The sequence below is a fragment of the Anopheles coustani genome, chromosome 3 (assembly GCF_943734705.1).
Source record: "Anopheles coustani chromosome 3, idAnoCousDA_361_x.2, whole genome shotgun sequence".
Classification (NCBI taxonomy): Eukaryota; Metazoa; Arthropoda; class Insecta; order Diptera; family Culicidae; genus Anopheles; species Anopheles coustani.
The window spans coordinates 33,748,901-33,765,306 of record NC_071288.1 but is presented as its reverse complement, the minus strand read 5'-3'; the positions used below and the strand labels follow the sequence as shown (position 1 = coordinate 33,765,306).

At 46.2% G+C, this 16,406-nt stretch overlaps 2 protein-coding genes across 2 annotated transcripts in view; one reads left to right on the top strand and one right to left on the bottom strand.

Annotated features, from left to right (window-relative positions):
• The window catches only part of LOC131271470 (adenylosuccinate lyase), a 331,885-nt gene that overhangs the window by 174,591 nt on the left and 140,888 nt on the right, over positions 1 to 16,406 (bottom strand). The window lies entirely within an intron of this gene.
• On the top strand, positions 367 to 15,198 carry LOC131271483 (transmembrane protein 235). The gene is made up of 6 exons (XM_058272928.1): positions 367 to 492; positions 5,568 to 5,688; positions 13,489 to 13,639; positions 13,723 to 13,921; positions 14,842 to 15,007; positions 15,092 to 15,198. Exons 1-6 carry the CDS (start codon positions 367 to 369, stop codon positions 15,196 to 15,198), a joined length of 870 nt encoding a protein of 289 aa, XP_058128911.1.

The window sequence follows — 16,406 nt, the reverse complement described above, 5'->3', positions numbered from 1 at the left end:
TCTTTTCCCAGTGTGTCGTGATCGTGGAACGTCTCGCGCGTCGAGACTCGTCTTCGTCATCTTCGCGATCGGAAAGATCGGAAGTGCCAGTTGTGTGCGTTCCTGTCCGCGGTGTGATCTTGTGTGTGCCGCGTGCGGCCAATGTGAGCGACATCTAACGGAGGAAAGCTTTTTTCCCTGCCTCCCGTAAGCGGGCCAGCACTGAGAGAGAGTGTGTGCCAAACGATATTCCGCGTGTGTTTGTGTGCTTGTGCCGCAGCATCTCACACAGCAGCAGGGAAACATCATCATCTTCAGCGTCGTCGTCATCGTCATCCCGGACCCTTCTGTTGTTGCTCGCTCCGATCAGAGAAGATCAGCACCAAGATGCCCTGCAGTGCCGTAACGCTGTCGCTGGCGACGATATCCGCCATCATCGCCGTTGCCCTGTTGGCAATCGCCTTCTCGACAGACAACTGGCAGAGCTACGAGGTGAAGCGCACCAACATACAGGTACGTTCGTTTCCTTATGACGCATTGAAGTCACTGCAATCATCCGAAGAATCGTTACTCTGAATTGCTTAGCAACCACCATAGGGGTCTTTATGTATTCGGTTTATTTTTAAATAATTTGCAAATGAAACATACACGTAGATAATTGAAAGACAATTAATGCCACGAAGATTACTTTGCCTGAGGAAGTTTTAATGTTAAATGAATATGTTTCATGGCACTTGATTTCAATTTAGCAACTTATCTCCTTGATTCCAATATGATTACACGAAAACGGAAGCTTCGTTGAGAGTGACATCAACTCACTGGCAACAAGCGACGAACCCTTTGCGCATCGCCTTGTGGTTCGGGAAAGTGCAACGAACAAACTTTCTATTCTATTACCGTCGGCCACCACTTGCGTTAACCCTGCGCCATCCTTCCAAATTGGTTGGGCTCTGCTGGGCGCGATATGCCCCCAAACAGAAAGGGCCTTTGTTATCCGGTGGGCGCTTTGTCCAAGCCGGGAACGATGATGCTTTTGTGCAAGCAAATTGCCGACGTATCAATCTTCTGGCTTTACATTTTACGACATTGTACGCAGTCAGTGAATGGCACGGTCGCACATCGGTACAAAGATCTCCCTTTATCTTCGAAAAATCTTTTCAAACGGTTTCAAGGGTTTCTCTAACCTCATTAGTTTTCCACTCACCTCAAAAGCCAGCCGAGATGATGGTATTTGGTTTCAATTAGTGTTGCGTCTTTTCTTGACGCGGTCGAATTCTTTTGGGGGGCGCAAACTCTAAAAAAAAACCCCAATAGCATGAAGGTGTACGGATTTTGTCCGACAGGCTCCATCCCTAATGCGCCAGCATCTGCGTCCAATTATGTCTTCATCGCGGTTTCCTTGACTCTTGGCGGTCGCTACCTGAACCGTCCGGCTCACGTTATACAATCGTGGCAGATTATTATACAAACCGAGCGGGGATCACCGGCCAGCGATGGGAAACATGCAAGTTTGAAAAACAAATAAAAATAAAAAACAATCCAAATTTTTCACGATCACCACCCCGAGCTTGCCCTTGACGCCGGGGGCCCCAAATATTCATGACGCTGGCCAAACTTTGCGGTCACAACATAATAACGAGGCCTTCGCTAGGAAAGCATAACGAATCCGCTTTAAGTCAGCTTGTTCATGAAAATGCGGTAAGAAAACGCACGAAATATAAATCTCGTATCTGGCTTCGAAGGGGTTTGTTTAGAAGCATTTGTTATCGCCTTTTTATGTTGTATATCGCTGCCACGATGGTACAGTTTGGACAATATTTTTGTGTGTCAAAGAAACGAAACGCCTCAAAAGCAGACAATTGTCGAATGTGTCGGGCCGTGTGCGCATGTTTACCACTCTTCGGCTTCTTCCCCTGCCCTAACCGCCTGGGTCCGTGCAGCACGACCGCCAATTTGCATACAAACGAGCCCACTTGGAATGTGTGGGCTTGGACGAAGTAATAAACATAAGCGTACGGGACGCGATGCTCGAAAACGTGAGGGAAAAAAGATGTCACACTCTCTAGAAAGCGCATAGCAGGCAGACATTCCTTGGGATTTTGTGGGGGAAATCGGAAAGAAAGACGGTCACAGATTGTGTTCCAGTCGCAGCGGTTTTCGGTGGTCGAAGCGAAAGAATTCGGTCTCTTGCGTTACACGGCTTAGTGGAGGACCGTTTTGCCACGTTCACGTTTGTTCGTTCGATTGGCACATAACAACCGTACGTGCGTGCGCATGCCAAAACCGGCTCTCGAGTGTTACACTCGACGCAACCGAAGGGACACAGTTCTTACAGGCAGCGACACATTCTGCATTCTACAACATCTGGGTTGGTCGATTCTCGAGGCGTGTGTGTGTGTGTGTGTGTGTGTTTGTTGGCCTTCGCCCGAGAACCTGCTGTGCAGACCTCCGTCTGCCCTCAGGCCGATTGCCTGAGCCAATATTCTTGGGTTCTTCCTTCGTCCTGCCACACTCAAACACAGATACACATTTGCCTGCCTTTGACGAGACGAGTAAACAACGAGTCAGCCAGCGGATATGTAGCCCAGAAGTGGTTATTCCACTTTCCCTCCGCGTTCTCCGCGTCCTTCCTTGCGAGAAGCTGCCATTCTTCCGGACCTACCGAATGGTACCTGTTTTCTTGAGCGTTCTCTCGTTGCTCAATTTCTCTCCACCGCAACTCGACTGCAGGCGACGGCACTCCCTTCAACAGGGCGCTAGGTAGGACGGTGCAGGGTGTCCAAGTTCCCTTAGGTTCCACTGGTGAACGGTTTTCTGCTTGGCTCCGACATACCTTTTTTTCCGAACGGACTCGTTTGTCGTCCAGCCGGTTGTGAGCTTTGGCAGTGAAGTAACACACATGTGGCCCCCCGGTTTGTAAATGACGTGATCGAGTCGATCGAGCCACAAACACTGCCAAGAAGCCCGAGAAGAAAACGCACAACTCGGCTGGGGAAAGAATGAGGCGATATTTGAACACCCCGAAAGCTCGAACAGCAATGCCGGAACGTGTGACACGTGAAGGTTTCGCCGGGTCGCTAATCGGTTAGGCAAATAAGAGCAAGCGGGGCCAGGTCCGGCCCAGGACCGTTGGCTCACACACGCATTAACGGGGTAAAGCTACATGTAGCAAGACGTAGACGGCTCAAAACCCCTGCAGGTTTTCGCAGCTGCAGAAAAGTTGGAAACCGATTGTCGCACCGATCGAGTCGGAATAATTCGTTCGATTCAGGTTCTGCATAAGACTTTGCTGTCGTTAGGGTTGATCCATTTTTTTCTTTCTTCTCCTGCTCGATAGAACCACTTTTCACCCCCACACACACGCTGGTTTGTGTGGGATGGGATAGTTTGGGTGGGAATGCTGGATTGGGCATGCTTGAAGCAAACCGAAACTCAAAACAACAATCACATTTGAAGCAACTCCATCTTTCAGTCTCAACTCGGGCATGTTTAAATGATTTATTTAATTGAAACATTTCTGTATTATTGAAATCCCCATTCGAAGAAGTGAAAGATAGAAGTGATAAAAAATCTTCAAAATTCATTGAAAAACCCTGAAGCAAGGCCTGAAGCCTTTTCCTTCACGAGCTAATGGGTTAAACGCGGCCCCATTTTTGGCACGAAGGTGTAAAAGTAAACTTCCCGTTCACACTTGCCGGGGACAACGACGAGAATCGTGCCCGATGATAGCATTCACGCCGAAAATTTGGACTTGAAAATGTAGTTTTTAAACGTCTTGTCGTGAAGTTTCACTTATATCTCTTCATAATTGGATTAAATGATCGTATGACGTTGTTTTGCTCGCCACTTGTTAAGAACATTTTGCCTGCTAACATGATACGATCTTGCTGTTGGCACTTCCTGCTTGATTATTTAAATCATACCGGCAAGCACGCTCACCAACCCTTGCTGCAAAACCTGTTATGAACCCAATCAAATCGTGTCCATATGAGGCATGGAAGCTATTACTCATTTTCATTCGTCAATGTTCGCTCGTTCACAGTCAGTCCTTCTGACGTTCTGCAAGGTTTGGAGGACGTAAAATTATGAAACCGAAAAACCCAAAACCTTCCATACTCGCCAAAGTCAAGTACATGAAACTGCCCACCGAAGGTCACGCTTTGGCCCAAAAATAGACTACTTTTGGAGTCTATTTGTAGTTTTGCGTTATGTTGTTTTTTTTTAGGTTTTCAATTTCAATTGCACCCTTCTAGCGCCACCTTGCTCGCCAGACCACGGTGGAGGTCACTCGTTTAATGGGTGGTAAATTAAATCGAACTGTGCGAAGACAACAAAAAAATGGCGACACGTACCCATTAACTGGGGAAAAAACCAACAGTATCGCGGACAATTGAAAAGAACTTCATCCGTCGCACCCGCATCAAAAGGTGGAGGGGTTGGAAGGAAGGGCATAATTAGCGCCTTCGGTCTGGAACGGCAGCCCGGTTGTAGCCGTGAAAATGTTAGCACCGGTTATTACACAGGGATTGACCGTTGCTCGATTACGCCAGGGGGACGCAGATTCTCGCTCCAGACAGCGTCAGTGTGTTTTCCACCGGACTGGGGGTGATGTGTGTTTTCCCAGTGGTGCAATTATTATGGTGGCCGTGCCGTTCTTGCTCTTTTCTGCCACGTGCATCGGATGTGCAAGTGCCAGACTGCAGCTCTGATAAGAGCGAAACACACACACATCATCCCAACACCATCTCGATCCGAGGGCGAGCATCAAGCTACATTAACTCCCTGTTTTCCACGCGGGCTGAGACTGGTGGCGGTGGCGGCGGTGGCGGCGGCGGCGGACTTCGCAGTTCAGTTACCTTTTGGTGCATGTGCATTCACCGTCTGATCTATTTATTTACACGAGCTCCACCGGATTGGGTTGGTTTATTTTTCTTCTCCCCCATTTCGCCAGCAGCCGTTTTGCGATGCGAGCTTTTACTGCTTGTGGGAGAAGGGGTGTTTTTTTTTTCGCGATAATTTTTCATCACCAATCACCAAACGATGCCGCCATCATTCCTTACGTTGCTTGCTTGCGTGCGATGCGTTTCATTTTCTCGTCTTCGAAGACGAAGGCGTTTGATTGATGGATATTTTAGGCGGCAAAACCGGCCAGCTCTGTGGAACTGTGCGTGCGTCAGGCAGCCAGCACTGAAAGTCGACCACTTTCACAGCCAAGACCCACCGTCGCCACTTTGGCCGGTGGTTGGTCCGCTTTTTCTCATCCGTAAACGGAAACGATGAAAAAGACATAACCATCAGTGGCGTCGATGGAGTGCGGAGGGGAGCGAAAGAAACATATCGCGAAAAAAGTTGATTGCACGAGTATTTATTTTTCTCCTCCCGCTGTTACGTACCCCGGCCGCCATCATTCCTTAGTTTCGTTCAATCAAATGGCATCAGAAGGCACAAAAATGGGAAGAAAAGAAACCCATTGATCAAAACTTTCATTTTCATTTCTTATCTCCGATGGTTTATTTGTCCGGTGGTTCCGGTCAATTCATCCCCATGTTTATCGATCGCCTTCTCAATTGCTCTCTTTTTTTTTGCAGCCATTCATTGCCAAACATCCCGAGCTGACGGATAGCTTCAACAATCGGCTCATCTACTACACGCGGACGCGCGGACTGTTCCGGTACTGCTACCCGAAGGAGCGACCCCCAGCATCGTCCGGTAAGTGTGATAGAACTGCGGACGCGATGGAGCTGAAACACTAGGAAGACTTAGAGTTAAAAGAAGAATCACCAATCCGTGCAAGAACGAAACCCTCTTTTTGCGATGAGATACAAATATTAGATTGTTGGATTTTGTTGAAGCCGGAAGAAGCAGCGATGGCAGCTACCGAGAACTTCCCGGTGATGTTCGTTGAGTGGCAAATTAATTCTAGCAGATAGATAGATAGATCTTCATCGCCGATCGGCGGGAAGGCGGTGGAACGAAAAGCGAACAACAAATTGAAATCTTCGCCAGGTTCGTCGCTTGATGCCGCTCGGTCGGCCTTCAAGTCTTTCGAGTTGATTCTCACCGATACGGCGGCACACGGAACGCGGTCGTCTTGTGTGAATCGTGGTCCACGGTGGGGGAGGGAAGCAGTTTCAACTTATTCGGCACACGGCGGATGCTGATGTTGCATTGTGTTGGTTTCATGTCTTCTTTCTGCCGATTCGCCACTTTTGCACGTTCTCACATTTGGCGTCGCTCATGCCTTTTTTACCCCTCCGTAACCTTTTTCCGTCCTATGGTTCACAACACCAACAAAAAAAAAAACCACAACTTCAAACAGCACTACCTGTTGATGGAAGGGGTCGTTCCACTGAGCGTTTCCTGAAGATGCGAATTAATTGTTTTGGATGGAAGGAGGTTTTATTTCGGGGATTTTTTTCCCTCTAAACCCTCGCTAATCGACGATTCGGGCGAGTGGTATGCAATTTCCCTGGAAATGATTCAGGATATCGATTAATCGTAGTTTTCCGGGGATCCGCGGCTCAGAGGGTTAAGTGATGCTGGCTTTTATGCTTCCATGCACATCAACATTAAACCTTTCTTTGACCTTTCCCTCTCGTGGAGGGTTTCTAACGTTTGGTGTGTTGTATTGTTTTTGAAGCCTGATGTTTGAAAGTTAGTTTCAGCTTCGGGTTTGAACATCACACGAAAGTTTTCACAATAAAACATCTCCTAGAGATGATAAACTACAACTATTTTTCTTATAGACAGCAAAGCTTTTTCCAAGGATTTTGAAATTTATGTAAGATTTTAACTATTTTCACATTGTATTTTAACTATTGTATACACCATAATCTATGTCTTCTTCTTCTTCTTCTTGGCGTAACGACCTCTTGGTCATGCCTACCCGTTAAGGGCTTACGAGACTTGTTTCCCTGTTGTACGTACGTGGATAGTCAGTCCTCTCGTACAGATGAGGGTCCGGTCTCGGTTGGGATTCGAACCCACGCCGTCGAGGTGGTGAGCCCCGGCGCTCATGGGCCGATTTTTTATGTAAAGATGTCATTTTGCTTTTCCTGTGGTCATACTCACTACCCAAAGGAAGACATAGATATAATTTATTAGAATCATTAAAAAGAAACATTAAAAACGATAGAGTACGGATTGGTGTAGGGTAAATTTATTCCTACTCTTAACGTAAATAAATTTCCTTCTAATTCGATTGCTCGTTGCTTATCGCGTATGTGTTTTAAATACGAAAGGCTTCGCCAAAAGCGAACCTCCCAAAGCTCGAGACCAACTTCAAAAGCACCCTTAGATAGTGAAAGAATTCATTCCCAAGGAATGTCTCGAATCGGAATATGCATAAACCAAAAATAGGTGAGGCGCAATGGCGTTTTATGTCACTACCACCACCACCCGACCGCATAAGGTTAGGTGCGACTCTACAACATAAGCCCCCGACGTCTTCATGGCTCGCGATGTTGAAATGAAAGTTGGCTTCTCGTGAAAATTTAACGTTCCGTCTTCATTCCCTCGGCGAAATGCGACGTCGGTGCCAGTGCGGATGCTTTCGGTGGTGATAAATTGAGCATAGGAAAACCCCCTCTCCCTTCTGCACCGCCGCCTCCTGCTGGAACCGGTTTCAGGGCAGCATTGGAGCGCGCGCTGTTGTTTGTCACATGAGGGAGCAGCATAAAGTGAAAATTGCCATTAAAAACAAAATCCAGTCGGTCGGCGGAGTAGGGACGATGATAATCGGTCACCTTTTGCATTGCAGAGCGTGCAGATTTTTCTCCCCACTTGCCACGCACACTTGTACCGCTAAAAGATGCCGCCGCCAGGCAGGAGTCGACCGAAAGCGGTAATTATCCGTGACTCCCCGGGATGGATTCTGTTTTGCCCGCATGCCTTGCGTTGCCCTCTACCCCCCGCCCCTTAACGACCACTTGTTTGGCAACGATTCGCTCGTCGCGCCCAAACATGGGAGAGATTTTTCTCGCGGTCTTCGCGCTGCGCCATAAATACCGTCAGTCCATATTTCTTCATCCATATGCGGACGGGGTGGATTTTTTGCGCTTTCTTTCGACTCCCCGCTTGGATGCTCTTTCGTGCAATCGCCTCACGGGTTAGGTCATACCCCGTGGTACCTCCCACTCCCCACCCTCGGTGGCGGTGTTATCCCGGCGAAAGTAATTTACCCTAAATGCACCCGCCAACCCTGCCGTAGTGGGTCATTAAAAAATTGATTTTATTTCGTAGTGTTTGTGAGTGCAAGCGGGAATCGGCACGTATAAAAATATGCTTTCCCACTGGACAGATAAAACAGAGAAGAGGAAAGCCGTAACCAGTGATGCAGGGATAATAAATTGGTAAATATGTAGACAAGACATGCGATTACGTAACGAGAAGGAAGAGAACCGATGGAAAAACGTTTCGTACAATAACTTTCGGCTGGAAGAAGTATAGAGCCAGCGAAAGGAAGAAAATGCAATCTGCAGCAAAAGAAAACGGCTAAAGCATCAACAATCAAAACTAAGGAAGTGGCGGAAAGAAGGCGGCCTGAGTGGAATTACTTCTTCCAATCCGTCCCAACGGTGTTCCGTTTCGGAAACCCATCACTCTTGTACTGATTTTATACACCATTAATGAGTTTCCTTCACCGGCGGCTCGTGTCCGCTCGAGCGGTCTAGAATCTCCGGCACCCACCACCACCACCACCACCGACCAAAGTATTAATTGAATTTGAAGCTCCATTTTCACTAGCACCATCTCTCCGGTTGGCTTTCATTTCTTGACCGGACATTTTCTTCCCGTTTTACCGCGGTGAAAAACTCCTCGTGCGTTGCTGATTCTTTCCGAACGCGAAGAAAAGAGAAACACCGAAACTAGATGAACTATTTTCGATTAGATTCGCGTTTCAAGAACGATAACCGCACCGCGATGGTGTTTTAGGTGGAGAGGATAATTTGCTGCTGCTTCTACGCCACTCACGTAAAGAGGGAAGACGAATCCGGGTATCCCGCACGGTATGGGAAAACAGAACGCACTTGCCCATGACCACGATGGATCGCGAGCCGGCTAATTTCCGTTGTTTCACATGCTTCCCTTAATCGCAGCGTAAGGGGAAAGTTTTTTTTTCGCTCTGATTTTGGACCAGAACGTGTTGGTTTTTATTTAGTTTTTATTCGCCTCCTTTACGCGTATGGGGAGCATGTTGTGGAAAAATTAAACTAATTGGACGTTGAACCTGTTGTTGGTTCTTGGGAAATTGAAATAAAATGGGCTAAACCTTTTTTTAAGTCGAATGAAATTTATTGAATTTATGTAAAATATGAGAATGCAACGAACGAAAAATATTCTTCTTCCAACTTCAAAAAAAGTAAAATTTCATTTGTAATTGTAAAAATAAAAACATTAAAATGAACAATTTGTATGGAAATTTTCAGAGCATTTATCAAATCAAGTCATTTTCTATGATTGGGCTTTTAAGGTATCTATTTTAAGATTTTTCTCAATATTACATTCACTTTTGGTGCTTCCCTCGTCGGTGAGACACTTTAAAAATGATTGATGACCGTGTGCTTCGGGTGGGACACTCGCCGAAGCCAATCTATCTTGCATCAATGATTTGCCACAGCTCGAATCTCCTAACGGTACACTCACAAGTGATCGTCGCGTTTTTCATTTTTCATTCACGACTTTGTCTTTCCCGCAAACACTCGGCCATGCTTCCATCACGCCGTTCAAAAAGCGGTCTGTTTCAGATTTGGGTCAGCACCATTCCCGATTTTTCCTCCCCAAATGTTGACCTCAAAACACTGCTACCGATCTTGATCGAGCTTTGCTTGTGAGATTGCGCTCATAATCAACGGCATTATCGGGTACGATTCTTTTCGCAAACGAATGAGCATCGGCCAGAACCGGGATCCGTTATTACATGAACGTGCCGCGAAGGGGTTTACGAGGGTGTCGAATCACCCCCTGTCTCACATAAACGCTGTGAAACGGTAAGCAACGAAGGAAAAAATAATGCTCACATGTAAAAATTCTCAACCATCTGGAACCACATGGACGTTATCGGACGCCCTTAGAAAAGTGGCAGCTTGTAACAGCCCTCGCCTTTGAGATCGTGTTTACTCTGCTAAATTGTTTTCTTTCCGGAGCAATACCTTCTGCCCGCTGAACGGTCGAGTGTGGAGCTTTTCCTTACACACCTTTTACTCTCGTTTGGCCAAGCGGAAAACGGAAGTACGGTAAAATCGGAGCGGCTAATTTCACTCCCCCGAGTTCTGCCTTGGTTAATTACACACGGTAATTCTTTTGGCGAGTCTACGCGTGCGGTCTGCAAGTCGAACGGGATGGCAAGAATTTACTGACCAAAGACTAATCGATCAAACTGGGCGTTGGAAAAAATTAACAAGGACAACAAACATCGATGAAGGAAGATTACTGTAGATAAAAATGGATACCAAATGGACTTCATGTTGGTAGCTATCATCTCATCGAGTCGTCTGTCAAAAACGGCTAAAAATGGCGTTCACTTTCGGCTCATCGAGTGACTCGCGACTCGAGCCAAAACACTGTTCCATCCAAAGTTCACCGACGCCCTCGTGGTGACCTCGATTGTACCGTCTCGGTGCGATGGTGAATCTCCGAACAAAACCGACCATGATGTAATGCCGGAAAATGGAGCAGCCACGTAGTTTACGATCGCCCATCCGTCGAACGTCCTTCGGCGTTCGCGTGTGTTTACCGGCGGAGCACGGAAAAGATTCGCTAGGGAGGGAAATGTTTGCAATCCGATTGCGGTACTTTCGAGGAAAACACGATAAATTCGGTGTCCTTGTCAGATTGCCTGTATTTTAAAAATCGGGTTTCAATTCCGTCAAGTCTCTATTGGGTTATTAATAACTTCCCAATATTAAAACAATATTGAAACCAAACAAATTCAACTGAAAAGTGTTCTGAATGCGTGTGTAAACAACATGCTTCACTAAGTTACCACCTGGAGAGAATAAATAAAACAACAAACGTACGTTGCATCCCATCATCTGGTACCTCGTGCGAGAAAATTGCGCCACCGACCACACATTGGCGATGCGTAAGTGATGGCAAAAGAAGTGTCTTAAAATAATCCGCTTGCGTAACCACGGCGTATGAACCGCCGAACCTCACCCAAACGAACCGGGTAGCTTGTGTTAAAAAAAAGCACCTCAAATCCATGGCGTACTGTGACGTGGCACCGGCATATCTCGCCCGACTCGCCGTTATTATTTTGAAGGTTAGGTTCAGTTCGGTGGCCAGCGTGGATTGTGTCATTGTTCGGCTATTGGGCAGCCGGACGCGTGGTTTGCGATTTGATGAGGCACCTCCGACCCGCGGTGGTACCGTTGCGGATTGTTTGTGCGTTGGTTGTTTGAAACGGTGACAGCATATTTATGACGAGTCGTGTTCGGTTGACCGATTTCTTCGATGGTTTCGAAAACAGTTTCGTTAGGAAGATAAGCATCGACCTGTAAGGTTGCGTTTGGAGTCAATCTAAGAAAAAAGAAATGTGAAAAGGAAAAATATTGTTCGCACGGAATGTAACTAAATTATTTTTAAAAGAATTACAATTTCACATAAAATATCGTATGTTGATTTTAACTTTCAATTGCAGTGATTTACAATTATTAAAATAATGCGTTTTGATAGCCAGTTCAACAACCGCCCCTTACACCTTAAGCTGAATGCTTATGAATCATGTGTTCGCGTTCCAACGTAAACCTCATGGGCCACAAAAACCCTGTTTTTGGTTAATGGACGACGGCAAACACATTTTTTTTTCTGCAAACATCTTCAAAACATAGAGTTTCCGTTTCATTACTGCACTGCCGCAATTGAATCATCCGACGTGCGTTAACCGTGCAAACAAGTTTTTTTTTAAAGCCTAGGTAAAGATGGCCAGTTTCTCCTTAGGCAGCTTTCGCTTTCTTCGGTCGTTAGCCTCGGTTTATCAAACAAGAAAAGCCGAAATCCACGCCAGGCCCGGGCAAGTGTACGTAAAGCATCGCCACACGTTAAGTGCAGTGATTTACTTTATTATGCCATTTGATTTATTGCCACCCATCGATCCGGGGAGCAAGGAGAAGGGATCGGCCACCATCAGAAAGCGATAAAGGGACCGAAAGAGAGGGTCTTGGGTGAGTCGTGATAAATTGCACCCGAAAGGCACGATGCAAAAAAAGGGGTGCTGGAATGGGCCTCGATCTCCATCTTCGCCTCAATTGGCGCTAAATTATTCGCGAAATGGGAAAATGGGGAAAACAAAAAAAAAAATCAAAAATTTCCCTAAAGCCTTTACCGACAGACATAAGCGCGAAGGGTACGAAAGAAAAGTCGATTCCTTCACCGAAACGTAAATCGCCATATCAACGCGATCGCAAAGTGGAGTTTGCGAGACGCGATCGACATTTTGCCGGAGATCAATGCACGCACGATGGCGCCCATTTTGTATTCAGCACAGTATACCACCAAGACAATAAGGGAGAGAAAGAGAAAAACAAAGAGAGAGGGAGAAAAGAAAGAAATAGAGAGAGAGAGCGAGAGCCCAGTTTTCGCAAATCAAGTGAAATGGGTATGGACCCTTCTCCCCACAAGACGAAGGCTCCACGTGTGCTTTGGACCTACGGTTTTTGGGGTGGGAAGTGAAAACATCTCCCCTGGCGACACCTCTGCTCCATCCCCCATCCCTATAAACTTTCAAGACGTCTTTCCAGCCAGCGCTCTAGCAAGTCTCGGCTTTCCACGTATTCATCTTCGCTGGGCGCGGATTTTCGAGTATGCCATCCGATGCACGCGCCCATCCTATTGGCATATTTTTCTCCCAACCCTTTCCATGTGGGTGGAGAAATGATCAGGGCTCTTTTCGGAAAAAATCACTCATCTCGTAGTCGTTATAAAAATTAGAAAACAAAATGTGCACCGCTGCGAAGGAAACCCGGTGAAAGGAAACCGGCATCGGAAAGTGCAGCGCCGCCTGCAATCAATCGCGCCAGGCGGGTGTGAAATGGGCGGCTGCGTCACAAGGTCTTAAGGGATGCACCGGTTGAACGCGGTCTGCCTCGGCGATGCTATGCCGGCTGCATTTTGGACATATTGGGAACGACCGCGTGCAGTCTCGTGCTCCAAATTCATTCCGCTCGTTCACGCATCGGAGCTTTGGAGCGGCTCGGATTGGGCACGCAATTTTCCTTATTTTTGAATGCCACCTATTGTTGTATGCCTGTTTTCGACCCATTTTGTTTGTAACACATATTTTAATTGCTCCCAATTTCAATTCTTTTCTTTGAACGTACAGCTCGGAAGGGTTTCTCGCTTACTTTTGTTTAAATGGAGATTGCAACATTCACTTTTGCCGAAGCTTTAGAAGCACACGTTCTTTATAGAGCTAGCACACACTCTACAGAGACTTAATGTTACTTAAATTTAATTGTATCGGCCAACGATGTCTTCTAACATTGCCTTCCTCCTTTTACCCTTTTGCAGTTCAAATCTATCTTTCCCCGGTGGAAACGCACTGCTCGAACATCGACTACTTCCCGGCGGCCGAGGAGCAGAAGGAGTCGGACTCCTTCACCGATGACATCATGACGCGCCTCCATCTGGCACGCTCCGTCATTGCCGCCTTCATTCTGAGGTGAGTGCCGTAGATCGTGCCCTTTTCAAAATCTTTCCGCTCGAAATGAATTCTAATGTGTGCTTCCCCGTTTCCCTCCTTAGCTTCGTTGTCATCTTCTGCGCCTTCTGGACCGGACTGTCCGGATGCTGGAAACGCTCGGCCGGTGCCATCACCGCGACCGCCATCCTGATGCTCACCGCCTGCCTGCTCGCTGCCGGCGCCATGGGACTCTGGCACACGGTGGAGTTCTTCGAAAAGGAGAAGGTCGTCGGCGAGGACTACTATCAACAGTGGAATAACGTGAGTATGGATGTGCGGGTGTTTGAAAGCCAACCTGAGGAGCATTAATCGAAAAGATGGCTTTGAAACGCTTCTTGATCAAGAACACGTTACTATGACGTAATGCCTATATTATCAATTAATGTTGCTCGAAAAGGGAATTCTGTTTTGCTTTGGTACTTACTCCGGATTTAAATTATCTTAACACGGTAGTCAAGGCTTTTTTAGTCCACTTTTTTTTAGTTTAGATTAGTTTTTATGTTGCATTTTCATTTATTTATGAGCAAAAGTTTATTAAAGCTACTGACAGCTGGCTATAAAAAAGCGATAGCAAAGGAAGTCAATGTGTTAAGATCTTACTGTAAAATAACCTAATTAACACGTTCCGTACCGCGTCACCCAAATATGGGTGACGGCAGTTCTAGTTCTAAAAAGTTTCTGACCCATAAATAAATGAAAATGCAACATAAAGTTTATAGTTATATTAAAAATGAATAATTTGGAAAGCTAAGTTTTTGCTTGGCCTTCGAAAACAATCGGTTTAACAAATATTATAATCAAATTGCAATTAAAAAAATTGTACTAAAAATTGTGCTAAAACGCTTGGTACGCAACGTGTTAACACGTTGACTGCCATGGCTATCATTTTTGATAGCCAGCTGTCATTAGTTCTAAAAAGTGTTTGCCCCATAAATGAATGAAAATGCAAGATGAAAATCATAGTATTATTTAATATAATTTCTTTGGGAAGCTAATTTTTTGCTTAACCTTTGAAAACCATCGGTTTAACAAATGTTATGGACAAATTTTATTAGAAAAGATTGTACTAAGAAACTGTGCTAAAAACGCTTGGCAGTCAACGTGTTAAGCATACATGCTTTTCATAACCTTTATGGAACTCACGCACTAATACCCTTCCTTTTATGCCCCCCACCGTATAGGCCCTCCGGGACAACACTCGTCTGTCGTACGACTGGTCGTACATTGTGGCCTGGGCCGGTGTGGCCTGCAGCCTGCTGGCCTCGATCCTGCTGTCCGGTGCGGCCGTCTGCCTGCGGGGCGAGCGCGAGCGGGAAGAGCAGCTCAACCTGCAGTATCTGATGCCCGGTAAGGTGCCGGCGGCCACCACCCTCGCCGACCGTGCCCACCTACCCCTCGCTCACATCGCTAACCTGCTCTCTCCCGTTTCAGTGTACCCCCAAAAGCAGCCCCCCTACCCCTACGGCGGTTTCCCCCAGCCACAGCTCTATCCGCAGCCATACTACCACGGATCGCAGTACGGACCGTACAACTATTGAGTAAAACTTTTCCACCGTCGTTGGTGACGCTGACGGCACCTCCATCAGAAAAAGAGGAGAGAGAAAAAAAAAACGCCAATGTTCCGCTCTTTTCGGACTCAGCGATATGCCGCGAGGCGTATTTTGCGAAATCATGATTCGATTCGTGACTAAAAGAAAACAAAACATCACAAATGAAAGACTAGCATGTGTTCGGCATGCAAACGAAAATGCGTTCCACCACGAATCAGCGCGCGTGCGATCGTGTGTGTTGTGCGAAAAATTTTACTCAATACTCCCACCCTCCGCTTAACACTCTGTACTCCGCCCCCGCTCTACCATGTCTTCCACCCTCCCCTCGGGGAAACAGGTATTTGGTGACAGCCATGTTAGGTTCGATTTTCCGAACGAACTCACTCACATTCCTGCAACCATAACATCCTTTCGCTAGAGCGTGCTGCCATGTGTCGGCTAGGATCCGGAAAACACCCTCAGGGGGCGAAAACTAACAAAAAAGGGGAAGGATTTTTACATTAGATTCGGTACAAGGCAGCACGCGTGCACCGTTTTCATGTTTTAACGCAACTTAAAATCCTCAAACATATATATTCGTTGTTTTTAAAGACTCATCGATTGAGTGCAAAAAAAACTGAAACTCCTCGAGATAAATGGTACATTTATCAAACGAGCGTCCCATAAGGCTCTTTCCCTCCGTAACTTGTTCTTCCGCTCATGTTCTTTACCGTTTTCATTCAGTTAGCGTTAGTGACGAAAGGTGGCCGAAGTTCCCCCGTTTGGTGCTCAACCCAAGGGGGTCGGGACTGGCCAAATTTCTTTATGTATTATGATGATATGTAGCGTTAAGTTTAGTCGTAGTATTCATTCTGTTCGTGCTAAGTAGTAGCCAGCAATAGTGGACAAGCGACGTTGACACAAACAGTCTCGAGAGTTTAAAATGATAGACGCAAACGAAAAAATAACGCATTAGAAGTGAAGGAGAATTCTATTGAAAGACGTTGCGCATTAGAGAGCAAATAGAAAATAAAGTAATTATTTTTAATGAAACCTGCCGTTGTTCATTCAATATTATGGTATCGGTGAAAAGCAATATCACACTAAAGCAACTGACGAATTTGTTCGTTGGAAACAAGCAGAATTGTGGCATTTATTTTGAATAAAAATGAATTTCAAAAGCTATTTTGGTTTTTGGCACCCGCATGTCATCTATC

Excerpts from the sequence above, each read along its gene's own strand:
- LOC131271483 (XM_058272928.1), top strand. The coding sequence starts at position 367 with ATGCCCTGCAGTGCCGTAACGCTGTCGCTGGCGACGATATCCGCCATC. Across the intron at positions 13,640-13,722 it reads ATTGCCGCCTTCATTCTGAG|CTTCGTTGTCATCTTCTGCG; the intron begins GTGAGTGCCGTA and ends TTCCCTCCTTAG. Across the intron at positions 15,008-15,091 it reads CCTGCAGTATCTGATGCCCG|TGTACCCCCAAAAGCAGCCC; the intron begins GTAAGGTGCCGG and ends CTCCCGTTTCAG.